Below are 22,068 nucleotides of genomic sequence, written 5' to 3' on the forward strand. Positions count from 1 at the left end.
ATTTTCAATGGAAGCCAGCGACATGAAGTTACAAAGATACATCCAACCGTTCCAACGTTTGTAGCTGCTGCAAAAGCTACTAAAGCTACAAAAAGCTGAGCTCATTTAACTACAGCTACAAAGATACAAAGCTACAAATATGCTGTGTAGCTTTGCATATTCACATCTGCCACTGTGTGAACGCAGCATTATTCATTTTTATTTTGTTTTTCGTCAGTGGAAAAAAATGATCGAAAATGTATCCATATAGCTTTAGTGCAAGGGTTCCCAAACCTTTCAGCCCTCATTGATCTAAAAGCTCACACTGCCTCGCAGGACACTTATACTGTGTGTCTTGTCACTTAAATGTGTAATGGTGACAGCCCTAGTGATGTTTTACAGACTTCCAGGCGGTGGGCCTAAAGAAGGGCATGTTCTTCAACCCTGACCCGTACCTGAAGATCAGCATCCAGCCCGGCAAGCACAGCATCTTCCCCTCCTTACCTCACCACGGACAGGACAAACGCTCAGGGATCGTTCTGAACACCACCACCCCCCAGTGGAAGAGAGAGGTATGCACGCATGCATGCACTATACTAGGCATGTCATTATCGGAAGTCGATTAAAATCGATTTAAACTGGTGACAATTTAAATCACAATTAAATCACAATTTGAATCGTGATGCAAACAGCAGAGGGCGCGTACAAAAAAGAGAAGAAAATACAGGATCTTTGAAGAGAATTGATAAAAAACAAATCTGTCATTTGCTAATACTAATACTGTAATAAAAAAAAGGCTGGACAATCATTTTGTACACACACACACACACACACACACACACACATACACACACACACACACACACACACACACACACACACACACACACACACACAATACAATATCAGCCAAATACAATTAAGCCATAGGGTTATTTCTTTCTAAACATTCAGCACTCAAACATCTGGAGAAAACTCTCTCTCTCTCTCTCTCTCTCTCGCTCTGTCTCCCAGAGGTTCAGTTTCGTGTCTCTTCCCACTGATGTCCTTGAGGTGGAGGTGAAGGATAAGTTTGCTAAAAGTCGTCCCATCATCAAACGCTTCCTGGGTAAACTGTCCATGCCTGTGCAGAGGCTGCTGGAGAAGCACGCCCTCGGGTGAGACCACACGTTGATCTAATGCATGCCAAGGACCTCTACACTGTCTGTATGTGGCTGCGAACCCCCCTGGAAATATACACACGTATTGTATTCAATAAAATTGTAAATATATATTTTGGAATAAAAACTGTGATAAAATGTGTTCTCTCCAGGGATCGTGTGGTCAGTTATTCTCTGGGTCGCAGGCTGCCAACGGAACACGTCAGTGGTCAGCTGCAATTTCGCTTTGAAATCACCTCCGCCATCCATGCAGGTGCGTGCGTGTGTGCGTGCGCATGTGTGCGTGCGTGTGTGCGCATGTGTGCGTGCGTGTGTTCACTGGAGAGAGAAGAAAGGAAGTACGACACACTATGTGTCAGTGCCCAGGAGATGCATTTTATAGGCTCAATGCATAGCAGCCATATTAGAAAGAAATACTTAATACTTAAGTATGCTAATTAAGGCTCCATTCTGGTCAAACAGAGCCAGGGTACAGATGGTGTGTATGTTGGCTCACTGGAAACACTCTGCTACACCAGTGGGTCTCAAAGTGTGGTCCAGGTCGACGACTCGCATAACGACTCAGTGTGGTTCAGCCAAGCATGCCGACTTCCTTCTTCTCTCCAACTCCGTAAAGACGACCTTATGAACCATTACAATGTGTGTATTTCAGACGATGAAGACACAACTCTCAGTACCGAGTGTTCCCCAGCTCGCTCCGCCTCCACGCCCCACAGAGACACCCAGGCCTCCAGGCCTGCCCACCCAGCTGATGACACCCTCAGCATGGGTGCAGGCGCCCCGTACCTGCCCTTGGACACCGCCCAGCCCGGAGACTCTGCGGAAATGACTATAGTTTCATACGAAAACCTTTGCGCCAGGTGATAATACTTTTGGATTTTTTTTTCATGTGTCTTTTTCTTCCTGTTTTCCATTTATTATTATTTTTTAAAGCAGGTTTGCTCTTTTTTCTTTCTTTTTTTTAACTCATTCACAACACTCAACAACCCAAAAGGCTACATTTCAGGGCTGCTACCCGCCACACACAACATACATGCCCATGCTTGTTGTCTTGACAGAGCGTGACATATTTTAGTAGCGACTTTGATTTCGGACACATTTTATTAGCGACATTGATTTCAGACCCGGGAATTGTAGTTGTAGAATTTTCTCCAGAAAAATCTGTATCAAATATGAATTTGCCATGTTGTGCTGTAATATAGAAAGGTGTGAATCGTTAACTGGTGAATTGTAATCAAATTGAATCGTGAGGGCAGTGCCAATGCAGAACTTGCTCTCGTAATAGAGCTTTTACTCTAATAACCCTGCCCTCTTTGCCCAGCGGTATGTCTAATAACCCTGCCCTCTTTGCCCAGCAGTATGTCGGCGCATTTATCGGGGGAAGATGCAGAGCAGAGCTCCGGAGGCGGGGGAGGTGCTTTCCCGGGAGAAGCAGCGTCTGGTGTGAATAAGGAGGAGGACGATTTTGGCGGAACGTCCAACGGGTCGGGAGGACTGTCTCCTCTCCTCCCCACCCTGGATGAGATGAGCGAGGATGGGAGCAGACACACTCCTTCCACCCCGCAGCCTTTCCTCCTGGAAGAGGAGCAGGAGCGTGCCGTCTGCCTCCAGAGACTAGCGCCGGGAGGCGCGGAGGAGGAGGAGAGGGAGGTAGGCACCTGGTGGAAGAGTAACTCACCACCTTTACTCAACACCTTTACCTAGTGGTAGGAAAAAAAGTACTCACAATGTTTTATGTGTTATCTATGGATATAATCGTACCCCCTAGGCTTGGGTACGGCATCAGCCATCAACGAACATGTTCGTACCACTCGTCTAATCCATATATGAAAGCGGTGACCGTCAATTTACCTTTTAGCATTGCTCCGGTTGCTATGGAGCGCCTCTGTCCCCACCAGCTATGGCATTTTTTACATCCAGGCTCCATTAAATCCATTAAAAGCAAGATTTTCAAAGCCCTGTATCTCTAAATCTTTGAGCACTGTCCATGGTCAGCCGTCGCGCAGCCCGATGATCGTAAATCATTTGTGACTTTGTCTCGCATCACAAGTTTCTGTCGAGAGCTAAGGGGTATGCGCGAATGGTGCTGATCACTGCTCATAACAAAAGCCCCCATCTCACTGAATTAAACAAATAATTAAGTATGCGGCCAAATTTAATTCAGGGGTCCTTGAAATGAAAAATGTTTGAGAACCACTGCCCAAGCGCCCAGGGGTCCCTGAATGCCCTGTTGAAGATGCTTGTGATTTCATGAAATAAAGAAACTCAAACTGTATTAAGAGAGTGCAGATATTCCCCTTTTTCCATTGATCTTCAAGAATCTGCACTCATCAGCTACAGAGACTTCCTGAGTAGAGCGCGCCTTCACCTATAACGGTGTTGTTGCCCTGTTGAAGACCCATGGGCTAGACCTTACAAGTATAATGACAACTGGCATAATTTCTATTGCAGGAGAACGGCGCCAGGTCGGCAAGGCCCCAGGCGGAGGGCCAGGTCGGCCCCAGGGGGTCCCAGCTCACACTGGCGGACCACCACAGACAAACCGAAGACGTCACAACGAGAGAAGATGGAGAAAAAGAAGCGAGGGAGAGACGGAGAGAGGAGAAGAGTGGAGAGACCCAGGAGGTAGGGACTTCTGCCAATCTACAAACTCACAACGTATCCATGTAGATAGGCTAGGGGAGAAAAAAGCAGCCTTTTCTACAAGCTGATAAAAATGTAAACGCTGATTTGCATAGAAATTACGTTGACATAAAAAGCAAATGAATGTATTCGCTTTTCTTGGTGTGAATGGGGCTTTAGTCATAGTCTGTGAAATAAAATACCATTTAGTTTGAGTTATATTTTGCAATGTTTTACTTTTAGTCTAGTTTTAGTTGACTAAATATCAGTAATTCAATTGTAACTTTAGAAATGTGCAGATACCCTGTATACACTTAAACTTGCTTTGTTTACTGTTGAGTGAGAAAACTACGGAGCCTAAACAACATTGCACAAATAAAACAAGGAAATAAAATAAAGATGTTAACGTGGGTATCTCCCTGCATGGGGGTCCCGAATGATCCACAGTTTGGAACCACTGGTGTAAGTGTATACTTGTGCTACTGCCCCACCAGGGGTCGGAGGAGAGTAGGAGTCAGAGGGATGGAGCAGTGGACGGAGCAGGGGGAGGGGGGGTCGTCCACATCAGGACCGGCGCTCCCAGGAAGAGAAGCAGACCCTGCTCCCTGCCCGTGTCCCAGCTGGAGACCGTCATCGCCTCGGCGTGCGAGGAGCCAGAGACCCCCAGGTCGGTGCAAAAAGGTCGCCGCTTTGGAAGGGATTAGTTCACCAAACCAGTGTAAAAGTTTGACCGAAAAGTTAGATTTTGAGTTGTTGTTTTTTGGTCCTCTGAAATGTTTCGGTTTCAGTCTACATTTAGTTTTTGTTGACGAAATCTACAGTTTATTTAAGGGATATTCATACTACCAGTTTTCGGTGATGAGGTGGTTATGAGGTGGTTATGAGGTGCCTCATCACCTAAAACTAGGCCTTGAGTCGACTGAAGTGTATTATTTTGGCGGGCATCAATGGTGTCATAAATGACTGATTCATACCAGCTGTGTGCCGGCAAGATAGATCAGCTATTTTCTGTAGGAGGAGGAGCAACACGTGTGTAGAAGAAATGTGCCACCACACTAAAAATAAGTTTGAGAAGCACTGGTGTACATTATAATGGTTGTCAAAGATGTATGGAGGGAGGGGGGTAGTGACTTGGTGTGTGTGTGTGCGCGTGTGCGTGTGCGTGTACGCTCTCCAGGTCCCACTACATCAGAATCCACCATCTTCTCCACAGCCTGCCCTCCGCCCAGCCTGATGGAACCCCGCTCCACACCAACGGATGGGACCCCTCAATGGACACCAGCGCACATGCAGGTTAGACCACTGTTTCCCAAACAGTGGCTCAGCACTTTTTACCGTTTTAGTTAGGGAAAGAAAATGTGTTCCTAAAGGTCTACTATCACCTCTGAATTTGTTCCAACCCAGCTCCCTTGGGAAACTTTGTGACAGCTACTGAAAGTGGGGGTACCATTAACAACCTATATGCAGGCAAATTGTACACTTTTTAATTCAGCTTTAAGTAGCATGTGATGATGGGTCAAACTAGGCCACTTAGGGTTTTTATGATGATTTCATGAGTCCATTGCACAAAAATCACTCCTTGAGCTAAACACGGCAATAGGTCATCACATTTGGAAAAGCACTGGTAAGCATTTATTTTCCAGACTGGTCCAAAATCCGGCTAACTGTCTATTCCAGGGCCGGAGGATGTGCTGAGCAGCAGGGATTTGAGTTCACCCGTCGGTGCGTCGGGCAGCTGTGATAACGATGAGAAGCTAGCGGAGCCGCTGAGCCCCTCAGACGCACCCAGACGCACACTCCCTCGCTCGCTGTCTGTGGAGCGTCTGTCCGACCTGGCACTGCTGCTGGACGAGCAGGGAAGACACCCACAGGTAACTAAATTTAAAGGTCAAAGTCCTACTATTTGTCACATACGTTGCTGTATGCGAAATTCGTTCTCCGCATTTTACCCATCTCTTGGAGTGGTGAGTTCGGGAAGCATTTATTTTGTGGTTCATCTGACCCCCCAATCCAACCCTTGATGCTGAGTGCCAGGCAGGGAGGCATTGGGTACCATTTTTACAGTCTTTTACAGTCTTTTTACAGTCTTTACACACCACTTTTACATTTTTACAGTCAACCCGGTTTAGAAGAGGAAAGTTACCCATTAAAACCGGGAAAGGGTCTGTGTCATTTTAGATTGAAGGGTGCAAGGGGGGGTCCTTTACACAAAGAAGTTTGAGAACCACTGATTTAGAAGGCATTTGTAGAATCGATCTCTTTCTTTGGGTTAAATTAGCATTTAAATATGTGCATAAACTTGTAAACATCCTCGTGCAGGGTCAGGTGAGAGGGAGGCGGCGAGGAAGACGCCGTGGTGATGAGGAGGATGATGAGGATGATGATGAAGATGAGTGTGCACCGTGCTGCAGTCACTCTTTTTACACTCATAACAGGTCTGTGCACGAACACACACACACACACACACACTTGCACGCACACAAACTGTACCCTTTCTCCCTCCCTGTCGGCGGGGCAGTGACACACACACACACACGCGTGCACACAAACACGCACACACAAGTATCATTTTAACGTAATCCGCTGTGTGTGTGTGTGTGTGTGTGTGTGTGTGTGTGTGTGTGTGTGTGTGTGTGTGTGTGTGTGTGTGTGTGTGTGTGTGTGTGTGTGTGTGCAGGTCACATGATGATGAGGATAAAGATGAGGACGATATGGACGGCGACAACGCATCGCCATGGCAACAGGTGACTACGCCCACCCAGGATCAAAGCCCACAGCGCTCACCGCTGACCAATGGCATGGCTCGTAAGTTCCATGATATTTCTATACCTCTCTGACCAATGGCATGGTTCGTAAGTTCCATGATATTTCAAATTTTCTATACCTCTGACCAATGGCATGGCTCATAAGTTCCCTGATATTTCTATACCTTAACAACAATAATTGCGATTACCAACTTATTTGAGTTTGAGCCGCTGGGAACTTTGGAACATAAACGTTTGGCTTTAAGGCTTCTTGAACACTAATTGCACAGGGCAGGGTTATTAATAGACATTTAACCCATTCTGACCTGAGATCAGATTCTAAAAATGTCTTCTACATCCCGACAGTTTTCTGAAAAAGCTATGTTTCCATGTGTCGTTCTTCGATTTAAAAAAAATAGCAGACCTACAAGCTCGTAGCGCACGCGCTCTGAGCTTGTAGATCTGCTAACACCAAAATGGGTTCCCGCCCAAAATGGGTTAATAACTTCATCTTTACTTGACAAAGTGTGTTTGTGTGTTTGTGTTCGTGTTTGTGTGGTAACAGGTTTGTGTGTAACATGGTTGTGTGGTAGCCTGACATGTTTGTGTGGTAACATGTTTGTGTGTAACAGGTGTGCTTAACATGGTTGTGTGGTAAACAGGTTTGTGTGTAACATGGCTGTGTGGTAACAGGTTTGTGTGGATACAGGTTTGTGTGTAACGTGGTTCTGTGGCAACATGTTTGTGTGTATACAGGTTTGTGTGTAACGTGGTTCTGTGGAAACATGTTTGTGTGTATACAGGTTTGTGTGTAACGTGGTTCTGTGGTAACAGGTTTGTGTGGATACAGGTTTGTGTGTAACGTGGTTCTGTGGCAACAGGTTTGTGTAAATTGTGTAACGTGGTTCTGTGGCAACAGGTTTGTGTGTAACATGGTTCTGTGGTAACAGGTTTGTGTGGATACAGGTTTGTGTGTAACAAGTTTGTGAAAAACATTGTTGCATTTCTGTGGCATCAGATATGTCATCTTGTTTTCCAGCAGTTGGTCAGCTTCCTGCCCTGAGGCCACACCCCCATCACTACCCCACCATAGATGAACCTCTACCCTCTAGTAAGACACACACACACACACACACACACACAGGAGCACAGTTTTTTTTTCTTCATGAAATTATCTTATTTCTTTGCATTGTAGTGACTGACTCGAGTTGACTCGGTGGCGGAAGTGTGCTGAGTCAATGGACTCTATGCACACAGAGATACTGATCTGATGCTGTATTATATATACTAGTCCTTACCCGTTGTGAGATATTTGCTCCCCCTTGTGGCCGAAGGGTACTGCGCCCGGGTGCGTTTGTAATTGACTAATAAATAAATTAATAATCATTAATGTGTCAAATCGAAAAAAGGGCTTCGTTATGCCCTCCATATGCATATGGTCAATGCCTGTGTGAAAAGTGGGAGTGATTGGTGCAGGCAGTAAGGAGTTATGGCACTGTTTCTGACAGACAGACACACACACACACACACAGACACTCAGACATTCGGTTAATTATAGTATGATTTGTAGGCTGGCCTGGGAGGCGTGTGTGGACAGTCATGGGATATATATATTTTTTTATTTTTATTATTATTATTATTATTATATTTTTTTGTAGGCTGGAAGGCGCGTGTGGACAGTCATGGGGTGTATTATATATATTTGTAGGCTGGGAGGCGTGTGTGGACAGTCATGGGGTGTATTATATATATTTGTAGGCTGGAAGGCGCGTGTGGACAGTCATCGGGTGTATTATATATATTTGTAGGCTGGGAGGCGTGTATGGACAGTCATGGGGTGTATTATATATATTTGTAGGCTGGGAGGCGCGTGTGGACAGTCATGGGCGGGTGTTCTACGTGGACCACGTCAACAGGACCACCACCTGGCAGAGACCCACCACCGCTGCTACGCCCGATGGCATGAGACGTTCCGGATCTCTCCACCAGATGGAACAACTCAACAGAAGGTACCACGAATAGAGCTTATAGTTTAGAATGTTATTTGAACATTGTGTTTATTTAGTTTTAACTTACTTTTTCCAATTTCAGTTGTGTTTTTACTTTTTATTCATTTTTGTGATAGTTTTTAGTTCAGTGTGTTAACGGCTTTTGCGTGCTCGTGCTCGTGCGTGTGCGCGTCCAGGTACCAGACCATCCAGCGCACCATGGCCTGTGACGGAGGAGGGGGGGGTGAGGATGAGGAGGGAGAGGATGAAGGTGGGGGACAGAGGGGTGAGGATGGAGAAACCCTGAACAGCAGAGAGACGGACTCTACACCGGAAACAGCCAACACCGGTACGTTGAGGGGGTAGAAACAGTCATGGGGTAGTTTTAGACACCAGGATTACTGCATGTTTTTGTGAGGGTATCTACCCTAGGGGACACGGGGAGAACATGCAAACTCCACACAGAAGGGCCCTTTCTTTACTAAAATATCAATACTGCAATGTAGAAATACTCGTAAAAGTCAAGTAAGTACTTTTTCTGTTGAGTAAAAGTCCGGAATTCAAAATGTACTTGAGTAAAAGTACAAAAAGGCATTAAAATGTACTTAAAGTTCCAAAAGTAAAAGTTCTCATTATACAGAATGTCCCATTTAAAGTTTCCAAAAATCTTTTGAAAATTAAAGGTCTACACGCTCACAATGTGTCACATCGTGACGTTTTTTTGGCTATTTTCAAATGGCCGAAATGTATAGGGTTGAAGTGGTTAATGTGTGTTTTGCAATAATAATCAAAATCTACAGTTTCAAAATATAAAAGAAAAATAGGCCAAAGGTTTGTCCTTTGCCTCTAGGGAGTGTGCATTCAACGTGTGCAGTTATAAGGTGCAGGTAAAAATCTGCCTCATGGTGGCGCAATAACAGGCTGTTCTGGAAAAATTGGGGGAGAGGTTTGTCGTTGGCATCCAGGGAGTGTGTGTGTGCAAAGTTTGGCATCGACCGGATTAACGGTGCCGGAGATTTGCTGTTAACGGACAGACGGACGGACAGACACACAGACGGAAAACTTACACCCAGGCTCCACCGGGCGCGTCAGCGTCGCGTCTATGTCTCCATCAGGGAATGTTCCCTTTTTAATCAATGAAGGGTGGCTCTACTGCCCGCGTTGCGTGATTGAAATTGCCCAGGTTTGTTTTTTGATGCATGCGACGGAGAAGCAACGCGCCCGGTGGAGCCCCGGCGTTACTGGTGGAGACAATAATTGTAGTGGACTAAAAGTACAATATTTGGATCTGAGATGTAGTGGAGTAGAAGTAAAAGTATTGGAAATGCTCAAGTAAAGTACAAATACTTCAAAATTGTACTACTGTAGCGATCCGCCAAAACAATAATAATAATAAACATTTTATTCCCCATACACATACGGTGACTGGCGGTTTCGTTCCCAGTTGTGTGCCGCTGGTTGGCCACAACAGAGAAGCCCAGCCCATATCAGCTATGGAGCTGTCACTTTGAACAGAGGCGCGGAGTGTGAAGGCTGTGTGTGCAGACTGTGAGGTGAAGACGGAGGTTTGCCCTTACCCCTTTAGAAGCAGTAGTAGGCTACTAGTAACGCGAGTTAAAGTCTGCGGTTCATGCCCGTTCCATTGCTGGAAACACCGGAGGGTCGACTGACAGTAATCCAGTGTCGAGCCCAGGTGGTCCTAGGGAACGTTCCACAAACGGTGCCTCTCGTCTAAACGGCATCGCTGCAACTCAACATTGGCTACGTTTACATGAGCAGCTAAATCCCCTTTTCATTCCGAATAGAATTTCAATCCTATTAAACGTTGTTATGTAAACACCTACAAAAACGTACATCCGAATGAAAACGCTCGATGCGATCTAAAAACCATTCCGATGTCACTGGCCGGATTACTCCGATGTTCAATGCGATTGAAAGAAAATTGGACTCATGTATACACTAATTCGGATGTAAGTTCATTCTGGTCTTTCTGAGCATGCTCCAAGGCGCTCATATCCAAGGCGCGCCGAGGAGTTTGCACATAGAGCGCGTTATTTCGTTCCTTTTTTCAGATCCGAAATCCACAAAAAAACGTGGAGCAGCAGCAGATGACGATAACCCTGATCTGTGTGTATGTGTGTGTGTGTGTGTGTGTTCAACGGTCTCTTTCTCTATCTCTCTCTCTCTCTCTCTCTCTCTCTCTCTCTCTCTCTCTCTCTCTCAAAAATAACGAGCGACCCGATACAATAATAATCAGTGTGTTGCGTGCCCTGGCCGTGCTGTAGATAATAAAGTACAAATAAAAACGAGATGATCACCTTCCCAGCGGAGAAGCGGAGCCGCAGCGGGTGGGGAAAAAAAGACGGTAAACATAATATGCCCGCCCCTATCCATCCAGCAGCCTCAAAGCTACTGCGGAATGAAATGATGGGATTTCAAAGTATCGTCTTTCGTCTGTAATATGTTTGTATTGTTGAGAGTCTTGAGACAGTCACAATGAATGAACTGCCTATATTTTATGTGTCCAACAGATGGCGTAGTTTCACATGAATTAACATGTATCATGTCTTCTATCACTTCTCCATATAAACACTCATTCGGAATGACCATTTCCCATGTAAACTCGCGGCAAAAAACATTACATCGGATGTATTTTATTCGGAAGTATTTATTCGGAATGATCACCCTTCATGTAAACGTAGCCAGTGTCTTTCAAAGAGGAAGCATCCGAGCCAGCGTGTCTTGAGAGGAACTGTAGGAACTACTGAGGGTTGCAACTTGCTGTTGGTGAGCTACAAGGAGCTAGCAGCGGGGCTAACACCACCCTACACTACACACAAACACGCACACACACACACACACACACACGCACGCGCCAGGACGTTGCCTTGTTTATTTTCTTTTCTTTTGTTTGGTCTAAACGAAATCCCGAAATGGAGTTTATTTCTTTTGGTTCTACAACAGTGGTGCACGGCACCTGGGTTATTTTGGTTATTATGAAAACCTGAAATGGACTTAACTGAACTGTGCTATAAGTATGAACTGAACTGAACTGCTTATTTCTAATACAAACCTTGAAACTGACCTTTCTTGTGTCTGTTGACATTCTTGACTGTGATTGACTGTTTTGAGGTTAAATAAGGGTATTGAAATGTACAGATTTATTAGATTTATTATATATATCCCTGAGTTAACTAGGTAGGTTGCTGTATTTTATACAGGGACCTTTGTAGGGTTTCTCCCTGTGACCAAAGCTTTATTTGGGAAACCGCTACACTACAGTACTTAAGTACATTTACTTAGTTACTTTACCACCACTGGGACTGAGTCACTAAGTACAAGTATAAAGTCATTGGTCTCGAGTCCCAAGTCACATAATGTCCAAGACCTAAGCTTTTTGTTGTGTGAGGGTCATAGAAATACACACATTATTGTGTGTTTGTTACAGTTATATACACATGAATGTGTGTTTGTCATAGTTAAATACACACTCTGTCTGTCTGTCTGTCTGTCTGTTATATTTACATACACATGACTGTGTGTGTGTGTGTGTGTGTGTGTGTGTGTGTGTGTGTGCGTGTGCGTGTGTTGTATCTTTGTGTGTAGAGCTTCATGACGAAGGCTCGCCCTCCTCTTCCTCGCAGAGTGTCAGCAGCCAGAAGCAGCATCTTCTCCTCCACAGTCCTGCTGTCAAGTTCATCACCCACCCCGAGTTCTACACCCTGCTGCACGCCAACTATGTGAGACACTCATCCATTCATCCATTCATCCATCCATTAATTTATTCATCCATTCAGTCATTCATTCATTGATTCATTCGTCCGTCCGTCCGTCCGTCCGTTCATTCATTCATTCATTCATTCATTCCTTCATTCATTAATAGATTTGTTAATTATGTCTGTCTTTCATTCATTCATTCATTCATTCATTCATTCATTCATTCATTCAACTATGTCAGTGACACACACTCACTCAATCACTCACTATATAAAGCGACATAGGTTTTTTCAGGAACCGGTTGGGATTCAGAAGACATTTGTAGAATAGTTGTCACTGTTGCTTTGTGTCGAAGCCTGCTCTCCCATGTCGTCCCTCTAGGGGGCGTACCGGATGTTCACCAACAGCACATGTCTTAAACACATGATCCTGAAGATCCGGCGAGACGCCCGGAGCTTTGAACGCTACCAGCACAACCGCGACCTGGTGACCTTCCTCAACCGCTTCTCTGACGCCCAGCTGGAGCTGCCCCGGGGCTGGGAGATCAAGACAGACCCCCAGGGCAAGGTGGGTCTCTGGTTTAGAGGCATGGGACCATATATATATATATATTATATATAAGAAAGGCTAGATGGCTCACCCACGCTGCTGGCCAATGGAGAGCAACGTCGCTACGTGGCGGTCATCTTACTGCAGTCCTACAGTACAGACAAACAAAAATGATCATAACTCGCTCAAATCTTGAAGAATTTACAAACGGTTTGGTTTGTTATAAACGTCAGAGACGTCGGCATACTTATATGCTTTTATATGACGTTATATGACTATGTGGACGCTATATGTCCACGGAGAAGATTGTGTGCACATCTTATGCCTGTATTTGGGCCAGGTGCTGGACATCAAGGCGAGGATCAAGGAGAGGGTGAAAAGGTCCCAAAAGCCCTCCCCAGCCGCCCCCCTCTTCCCCCTCTTTCAATGGTGTGTCAGCGGCCGCGTGGTCCTAGTGCCTGCCTTTTGAGCCCCACCCTTTTTTTTCGTTCACAGTCTTGCAGCCCAAATACCAGTTTGCGTCCCACGCTGGTCCGTTCCACGGCCCACAGGGGCCCCCGTGTCCCCTGTGCCAGATACATTCCTGGTGGTATTGATACTTAAATTTGATGTATTATTACATTGTATGAATGATTAAATGTAATATCATGTATTGTATGTACATTCCATTGTAGAATTTCTTTGTGGATCACAACAGCAGAGCGACCACCTTCATCGACCCCCGAATCCCCCTGCAGAACGGCCAGCTGCCAAACCACCTCACACATAAACAACACCTGCTTAGACTACGCAGTTACAGCGCTGGAGAGGTACACACACACACACACACACACACACACACACACACACACAACTGGTGGAGCATCTTGACATTGTGTGTGTGTGTGTGTGTGTGTGTGTGTGTGTGTGTGTGTGTGTGTGTGTGTGTGTGTGTGTGACTCCTCCCAGGCATCGGACGTGTCACGTTCTAGAGGCATGATTTCTCGACCAAGCAACAGCCTAGTAACAGCCATACGTAACCAACACCAGCAAGACAACGTTCCACAAGGTAACCAAAACTCACATAACACCAGAAAGATAATGTACCAGACGGTAATCCAAACTCACATAACGCCAACAACTGTACAACACTCGCACAACGTTTACTCTTAAACCTGTGAGTCATTTGATGAATAGTAAATAGAGCAAAAGGCCACCACTCTACTGTTCTGCTTTTATACAGAATCTCTTTGCCGGAAATATTGCTTGGGAATGTTTCCCCCAGCATAGGGAATGTTTCCGCCAGCATAGGGGAATGTTTCCCCCAGCATAGGGAATGTTTCCCCCAGCATAGGGAATGTTTCCCCAGCATAGGGAATGTTTCCACCAGCATAGGGAATGTTTCCCCCAGCATAGGGAATGTTTCCCCCAGCATAGGGATGTTTCCGCCAGCATAGGGATGCTGGGGTTCATCTGGTTAAGGCCTGACATCGAAATAAAGAAAAACGACTTTTTAAAATGTTCTCAATATTTCATGTTTCAGGACCCCAAAAAGTATTATGTAGGCCTAATATGCCACCGACCCCCATCTGAAAATATGTTGTTCCATGTAGGGACCCTCCAGAAGCAAAGATTTGAGTTAAAAACTGAAATTTGAGGCACATTTTCACGATTTTTCGAAAATAGCAGATCTACAAGCACGTAGCGCGCCACTCGGTGGCACGCTATGAGCTTGTAGATCTGCTATTTTTCAATGGCTAAATTATAACATAATGTTTAAAACACTGAAGTATATTTCATACCATACAGAGGAGTAAATGTGCACGGCAGACATGAGACGAGATGAAGTTCCATGATGTTTATTTCAACGAAGTACAGCACAGCAGTGAAGCATAGCATAATTAAGCTCACGCCAGCCAGCAAAGTGGCTCACGTCTCCCCACGTAGGCTTGCGCCCCGACTGACAACTGATTGTACTCTTGGTCACTACTTTAAGCACTCTACATTGGCGTGGGGGTCGACATTGGTTTGCATATTATTAGTGGCAAGTGTTTGATCAACCAGTCTGTCTCAAACTCCTTTGTTATACAAATAGCCACCGGAATTCGTCTCCTTCTCGGCCGACACCCTCGTAGGTGCTAATCACCAAAAATAGGTCTACTGTAGTAGGCTATGCAAATTGCAAAAGGCAGAAGGACACAAGAGCATGTAATATTGCAGAATTATGGAATCTCATATTCATCAACACCAAAAGGGGTTTCCGCCCAAAAGGGCTTAATAGTCAACTGTGTCTCCATTCCATTGTGTCCTCTAGCCTATAATGAGAAGATTGTGGCGTTCCTGCGGCAGCCTGGAATCCTGGACATTCTGACTGAACGTCAGCCTGCTCTGACCAGGAACCACTCCCTCAGGTAGCCTACTGTTGCATTCACCTCACTGACATCACAGCCTAGCATTCGCCTGACTGATAGATCACACATCACAGCCTAGCATTCACCTGACTGATAGATCACACATCACAGCCTAGCATTCACCTGACTGACAGATTACACACCACCTCCTAGCAGTCACCTGACTGATAGCACACCACACCACCTACAGTAGCATCAATTCAATTGTTATTCATAGAAAATAATTAAAAAACAATCAAAATTGACCAAAGTGTAGAAAACTGAGTCACAAAGCATACATACTGTAAAGAAAAAAAGGAATTGTCGTCCCAAATAGTATCAGAATAGTATCAAAACAATTCTCTTTGGCTTTTTTTGTGTTATCCTTTTACCCCTTATGCTGTTTACATAGGGGGTTTGTGTAGAGAGCAGACCAAGTACAGAGTGAAAGGTCAAGTTTACTAAGTATTCATTTACACAACACTGATGATAATTAGTGCTGTCGAACAAGTCTATGCAACTATCTATGGAATCTATAAAATAGTTTAATCTGCAACACAATGTTATAGAACATCTACTTCATCTTTCTCTCTCAGCTCCTTGGTCTGCTGAATTCAGTTATTGACCAATCAGAATCAAGCATTCAACCAAGCCGTGCAATATAATTGTGTTTGGAGGGATGAGTGCTCTTTCGGAGTGTGATGGGATTTTTGTGTGTGCGTGCATGTGTGGTTGTGCGTGCATGTGTGTGCGTTATTGCGCTGTGTGTGATTGTGCATGTATGTATGTGCGACGCGTGCCATGCGTATGTGTGTGCGTGCAGAGAGAAGATCCACTATATCAGGACAGAGGGAACCCAGCGGCTGGAGAAGATGTCTTGTGATGCTGACCTGGTCATGTTACTCAGGTGGGTGTGGTCATGTTACTAAGGTGGGTGTGGTCATGTTACTCATCTTTCTTTTCCTCCCTGCCCTCATACAGCAGGTTCCAAATGGACCTTTACAGGTCTGTAACACTGAGAGTGGACAAATGGACCCGTAAGGGTTATGATGGTCCTTGAACGTAAAATGTTTGAGATCCACTGGTATTGTAATTGTATAGCAGACGTGAAGTGAGGAGGACATCATGTGATGCGTGTATGTTTCAGTTTATTTGAGGAGGACATCATGTGATGCGTGTATGTTTCAGTTTATTTGAGGAGGACATCATGTCGTACGTCCCTCTATCCGTCCATCCTGGCATCACCTTCTCTCCTCGCTGCTCTCCAGGTTCCTCTCCACACAGCTCTCCAGGTAAAGGTGCGTGCTCTACTGACATCCTGCACCTACAGTACATGACAGACACACATTGTGGCTCATTTCCAATATGATGGGTAACCCAAAACCTTCTAGAATCTGAAACTAAGTGTTAAGTGTTAAACACTCCTGTGACACTGCTGAGGTGAACCTTACTGTATGTGTGCAATTTAGGTTTCTCTGGTGTGACAGTGAGGTATTTTTTTGGCGGATGTGTGTGTGTGTGTGTGTGTGTGTGTGTGTGTGTGTGCGTGCGTGCGTGTACAGGTACACAAAGGGCCAGGGCGCCAGCCCCCTACAGACGAGACTTTGAGGCCAAATTACGAAACTTCTACAGGAAGCTGGAGGCCAAAGGTTACGGACAAGGACCTGGGAAGATCAAGTAAGACTATGTGGGGAATGCTAAATGAGTTAAAAGGGGTTAAATGTAAAATGATTGCCGGCTCTTATATTGAAAAATAAACAAACAACCATGTAAACATACAATGGGAAATACACATTGTTTGGTATCAACACTGTAGCCCTTGCACTCTTCGAAACTTATAAGTTATCACTTTTAACCCTTCAACTCAAGTTGTTCTGTTCCAGTTCAATCACAAAAAAACGCAATAGGACAATTGCAATTTACAAACATCCACGTGTAATAATAATAATAATAACTTGGATTTATATAGCGCCTTTCAAGAAACCCAAGGACGCTTTACAAGACAAAAAACAAACAAAAAACAAAACTACTTGCCAAAAGCCAAAGTGAACAAATGTCTCTTCAGTGCAGACTTGAAAGAGTTCAATGTAGGAGTCTGGCGGATCTCCAAGGGGAGAGAGTTCCAGAGGGCAGGGGCTGCCACGTAGAAGGCTCTATCGCCGAAAGTCCGCCGTTTTGCGTGACGGATGGTGAGGAGTTCCATTTCTGAAGGCCTCAGGTTCTGCTCAGGGGTGTAGTCCTTGAGGAGGTCAGTCAAGTACTGTGGGGCAAGGGCATGGAGGGCAATGCTGCGTAAGTATTTTACAAGGCGGGCACATACGTAGGTTGGTGAACCAATAGGAAGCCGGCGTCTGTTTCCAGCACTAGTTTGAATTAGGGTGACCAGATGTCCCGATTTGTGCGGGATTGTCCCGCATTTCAATGACTTTTCATGCGTCCCGCAAATTGAGACGTTGTCCCGCATTATGATAGACAGGCTCCAGTTTTCAAATGTGCGCTGTGGGTCTGTGGGAGAACAGCGGAGCCAGGGGGCGGGCCGTGACTGTGTGTGTGCGTGTAGGTAGGTAGGATTGGCTGTCAATCAAACAGCCGGGCAGAGAGGGGGAAATCAAGGGCGCGTTCGGACTTACCACACCGGAGCACACTCGCCTATTAGTTTGCATTGCACAGTGGGCTCAGTGGCTATTTCCGAACGCGCCCCAAGTCAATGTGGCGCGGATACTAGTTTAGTGAACACCCACCAAAACAAAACAACGCACGAAACACAGTACAACGAGGAGAAAGGGGAAGAAAATGAAGTGCAGTTACAACAAGCACAGGGGAACTATTTATCCGTGGGTGAAGAAGCCATGCAGACAGTGCAAGGCATATTGAAAGAGTCTTCTGTTAGTCTGTGACATTTGTAATTAGAGTCGTTTCTCAGTGACACACGTAGGAGGAGAATAACGACGTGAAGCAACGTTTTGATCAAAAGGAGGCTTCACGGTACATGGACACGTTTGTACTAAAACCAAACAAAAAGAAAAAGTAACAGCAGCTGAAATAACTAGTGTTTACCACACAGTACAACTGACTAACTGAGAGACGTTCAGACTTGTAATGGACAACATAAACACCTAAAAAGTGTATATCCTGGCTATGCTGCTATGGTGGTGTTTACAATTTAATTTATTATGAGTTGCCTCCAATGCTGACCAATTTTGATTTATATTTCTGGTTTAATTTATTATATATTTTATTTGTTTTACCTGTATAATTTCAAAATAATTTGCAGTAGTTGGCTTTGTTAGGAGGAGGATACTTTGATAAAGTAAACGTTTATTTATAGGTTGTAATTCATGCCTTCACAAATCACAATCAAATCAAAGCCCCTTGGTTGGTTGGTTGGTTGGTTGGTTGGTCCAGTTGTATTGGTTGGTTGGTTGGTCGTTGGTGTATTGTGTATTGGTTGGTCTATTGTCCTATTTGTCCAATAATAGTTCAATTAAATGCATTTCTGTTAAGTTTCTTTTAGTTGCATAGTAGTTCTATTATAGTTATTATCATCATAGTCCTATTATGTGCTACTGAATCAACCAGATGGCAAAGCATAGATATGCTATGTGAGGGGCAGAATAGAAATGTTATTATTTTTGTTTTCGTATACACATTATTCACACGCACGACACAACCCCGCATGTGTCCCACATTGTCCCACACAAACACACTCTTTGTCCCACATCTGGTTAGTTGGGATCTGGTCACCCTAGTTTGAATCCACCCCTCTATGCCTTGGAAAGGGAGCGTTCTTTCAGGCTAGTATTATGTATGTGCTACAGCTTGGTGGTAGTAATATTATGTATTACTAGAGTGGTGTCCGTTGGAGCCTCTACAGCAGTGCCCATTGGGCACTGGTCTACTTAGAACGATGCAAGTTGGAAATCCATGCCCCACCCAGATATTATGTCTGTGTCCCTTTTATTCCCATCTATGGAGTTCTTTGTTAGGCATGCCCAAATATGGAGTCTGGCCCTGGGCACTGCACTCCCTGTGGGGGTGTGGAACGCGCATGTCGAATTTGAAGTCGGTGGGGCGAACGGTTCGAGTTACGTGGATTACAGACATACGCACACTCGCATAGAGACTTGGTGCATTTATAGTTAAGATGTTTGTGCTTACAGTTTGGTGTGGTTGTAATATTAGCCTATTTATAATGGTGTCAGGATGGTGGTAGTAATATTATGTGTGTGCTTCCAGGTTGGTGGTGCGTAGGGACAATCTTCTAGAGGGGACCTTCAACCAGGTGATTGCCTACTCACGTAAAGAACTGCAGAGGAACAAACTGTACATCACCTTCACGGGAGAGGAGGGGTAAATAACATTTACTCACCTGGTTTGCAGTTATTTGAGATATTTCCTATTTTCACTTGGTCCCGGGCAAAACGTCCATTTTCTCTCTCAGGTCTTGAGCCAGTGTGTGGTTTGTCACCACACACTGTCACCTTTATCACTGTGTGTGTGCGTGCATGTGTGCGTGTCTCTGCAGGCTAGACTACAGCGGCCCGTCCCGAGAGTTCTTCTTCTTGTTGTCTCAGGAGTTGTTCAATCCGTACTACGGCCTGTTTGAGTACTCGGCCAACGACACCTACACTGTCCAGATCAGCCCCATGTCTGCCTTCGTGGAAAACCACCTGGAATGGTGCGATTATAGTTCCAATATACTAGCTAAAGAACGGCATAGTATGTAACTTTGTAACTGTGTAAAACATTGTTTAATTTATAATTTGATAGTATTGAATAGGATAAAATAAAATAAAAGAGGATAAAATAAATGCCGTTGTTAAAAATACATGATTTTTGTAAGATAGATAATAGTTTTTTTAATTTGAAAGTAAAATTGTTTAAAAAAACGTTCAGTGAATCATTATGTGCCTAATTAATCACAACCGTTCTGTATTGTGTGTGTGTGTGTGTGTGTGTGTGTGTGTGTGTGTGTGTGTTAGGTTCCGTTTCAGTGGTCGTATTCTGGGATTGGCTCTGATCCATCAGTACCTGCTGGATGCATTCTTCACCAGGCCTTTCTATAAGGCACTGCTCAGACTGTAAGCGTGCACACACACACACACACACACACACACACACACACACACGTATGTCGTATGCACGCACACATGCAGGTATGCTCAATGTGCTGCCAATAACTAATTGTCTTGCCAGTCAGTTAATTGCGCATATGGCATATCGAGGTCATATCAATTTAAGCAGCAGAGCAAGCAGAGCAGCGCTCCTTAATTCTTACTCTAGTCTGCACATACTGACTGACCAGCTAGTTTAAAATATAATATGACAAACTTTGGATTTATTTCTACAAAACCAGCATAAGCAATAAGGTAAGTGATTCACACATTCAGGTGGGCGGTGGGTGTTATTGGATCAAGATGCGCTGCGAACAACAGCAGTGTGTGGCCCGACCACTGCGCTAAACATTGTGAGAGAGAGAGAGAGAGAGAGAGAGAGAGAATTGACAAATATTAAGCATTCGGATGTTACTCACAAGCAGCAAAGAATTACATTTTCCTCAATCTTCCTGGCTTTCCTTGCAGCAAATTCTGAAATAATGTATTGATAATCCTGTGTCATTTTTAACTTGGTTGGCGGACCGGCTCCCCATGTGCAACATTGCAACTGTGACGGGGACCCCCTGGGCAACTTCACAGGGAATATATGATGTCCCGTTACAGTCCCGTTCCTCTTTATGTTGAGAAACCGCAGCTCAGCGAATAGCCTAGCTGCAGCCTGCTGCTGCTAATATAAATATCACATTCCTCCTGATATGATTATGAATACGGGCCTCGCAGTGCCTCATATGACCGTCAGCTGCAGACATCATTTTTCGGTTGTCTCGACGTGGGGCCCCGCAGCTGATTGGGGCGGTTGGATCGATGCTTTTTGTAATGAATGTATTAAACTCTCAGCGAGGTCCTGAACTCTTCTTTTTTTCTTTGCAACTCGACTTTGTGTCTTTCAAGTTTCCCACCACCACACTGCCGGGCTGCCCGCCTGCCCCTCGCACAGTCGCACACCATCCACCATACACATGATCACCACTGCGCTTGAAATGACGCGAGTAGGCTACAAAATGTGAAATATATCCATGCATCATGTAAGCAAATCTAGATTTTTGGACGCATACACGCAATTTCAGCGAGTACTAAATGTGAAATATATAAACATGTCAGCAAAACTATATATTTGAGGTCTCAGATGGAAAGTGATTGTTAACATTTATAAGCCTATTAAAAAGGGAGGGGGGGCTGCGAGACAGGGCCCGGACTACATAAAAAGCGGCCCTACACACACACACACACACACACACAGTATGGACACACGCACAGACACACAAACACACACGCGCATGCACGGGCACACACACATGGGCACACACACACACTACACTAACTAAATTTGTGTGCATGCAGAGCGACAGATCTCAGTGACCTGGAGTACCTGGATGAGGAGTTCCATCAGTCCCTGCAGTGGATGAAGGACAACGACATCACTGACGTCCTTGAGCTGACCTTCACTGTCAACGAGGAGGTGTTTGGACAGGTCAGTGCACTGTCTCTCTATGTCAGCTGTGTACTCATGGAACCACCTGGACTCCTGTTGTCTTCCAGGTGACAGATGTGTTGTCTTCCAGGTGACAGATGTGTTGTCTTCCAGGTGACAGATGTGTTGTCTTCCAGGTGACAGATGTGTTGTCTTCCAGTGAGATGTGTTGTCTTCCAGGTGACAGATGTGTTGTCTTCCAGGTGACAGATGTGTTGTCCTCCAGGTGACAGATGTTTTGTCCTCCAGGTGACAGATGTGTTGTATTCCAGGTGACAGATGTGTTGTCTTCCAGGTGACAGATGTTTTGTCTTCCAGGTGACAGATGTTTTGTCTTCCAGGTGACAGATGT

General features: G+C 45.0%; 1 protein-coding gene across 3 annotated transcripts in view; it reads left to right on the forward strand.

Moving 5' to 3' along the window:
• Positions 1 to 22,068, forward strand: part of hecw1b (HECT, C2 and WW domain containing E3 ubiquitin protein ligase 1b) — a 48,015-nt gene that overhangs the window by 17,142 nt on the left and 8,805 nt on the right. Inside the window, exons 7-32 of one of the 3 annotated variants that reach the window (XM_083782155.1) lie at positions 382 to 551; positions 994 to 1,136; positions 1,292 to 1,392; positions 1,792 to 1,999; positions 2,495 to 2,789; positions 3,591 to 3,764; positions 4,256 to 4,428; positions 4,939 to 5,054; positions 5,439 to 5,632; positions 6,081 to 6,196; positions 6,439 to 6,566; positions 7,545 to 7,616; positions 8,364 to 8,514; positions 8,691 to 8,842; positions 12,100 to 12,233; positions 12,592 to 12,777; positions 13,434 to 13,568; positions 13,708 to 13,807; positions 15,053 to 15,149; positions 15,952 to 16,035; positions 16,317 to 16,426; positions 16,691 to 16,805; positions 19,365 to 19,478; positions 19,654 to 19,806; positions 20,111 to 20,209; positions 21,587 to 21,716. In XM_083782155.1, coding sequence (XP_083638281.1) covers positions 382 to 551; positions 994 to 1,136; positions 1,292 to 1,392; positions 1,792 to 1,999; positions 2,495 to 2,789; positions 3,591 to 3,764; positions 4,256 to 4,428; positions 4,939 to 5,054; positions 5,439 to 5,632; positions 6,081 to 6,196; positions 6,439 to 6,566; positions 7,545 to 7,616; positions 8,364 to 8,514; positions 8,691 to 8,842; positions 12,100 to 12,233; positions 12,592 to 12,777; positions 13,434 to 13,568; positions 13,708 to 13,807; positions 15,053 to 15,149; positions 15,952 to 16,035; positions 16,317 to 16,426; positions 16,691 to 16,805; positions 19,365 to 19,478; positions 19,654 to 19,806; positions 20,111 to 20,209; positions 21,587 to 21,716 — 3,650 coding nt within the window. The remainder of the gene's footprint in view (positions 1 to 381; positions 552 to 993; positions 1,137 to 1,291; positions 1,393 to 1,791; positions 2,000 to 2,494; positions 2,790 to 3,590; positions 3,765 to 4,255; positions 4,429 to 4,938; positions 5,055 to 5,438; positions 5,633 to 6,080; positions 6,197 to 6,438; positions 6,567 to 7,544; positions 7,617 to 8,363; positions 8,515 to 8,690; positions 8,843 to 12,099; positions 12,234 to 12,591; positions 12,778 to 13,433; positions 13,569 to 13,707; positions 13,808 to 15,052; positions 15,150 to 15,951; positions 16,036 to 16,316; positions 16,427 to 16,690; positions 16,806 to 19,364; positions 19,479 to 19,653; positions 19,807 to 20,110; positions 20,210 to 21,586; positions 21,717 to 22,068) is intronic. The other 2 variants (XM_083782157.1, XM_083782156.1) reach the window with 2 other exon arrangements.

This window comes from Protomyctophum parallelum (genome assembly GCF_964188405.1).
Source record: "Protomyctophum parallelum genome assembly, chromosome: 14".
NCBI lineage: Eukaryota > Metazoa > Chordata > Actinopteri > Myctophiformes > Myctophidae > Protomyctophum > Protomyctophum parallelum.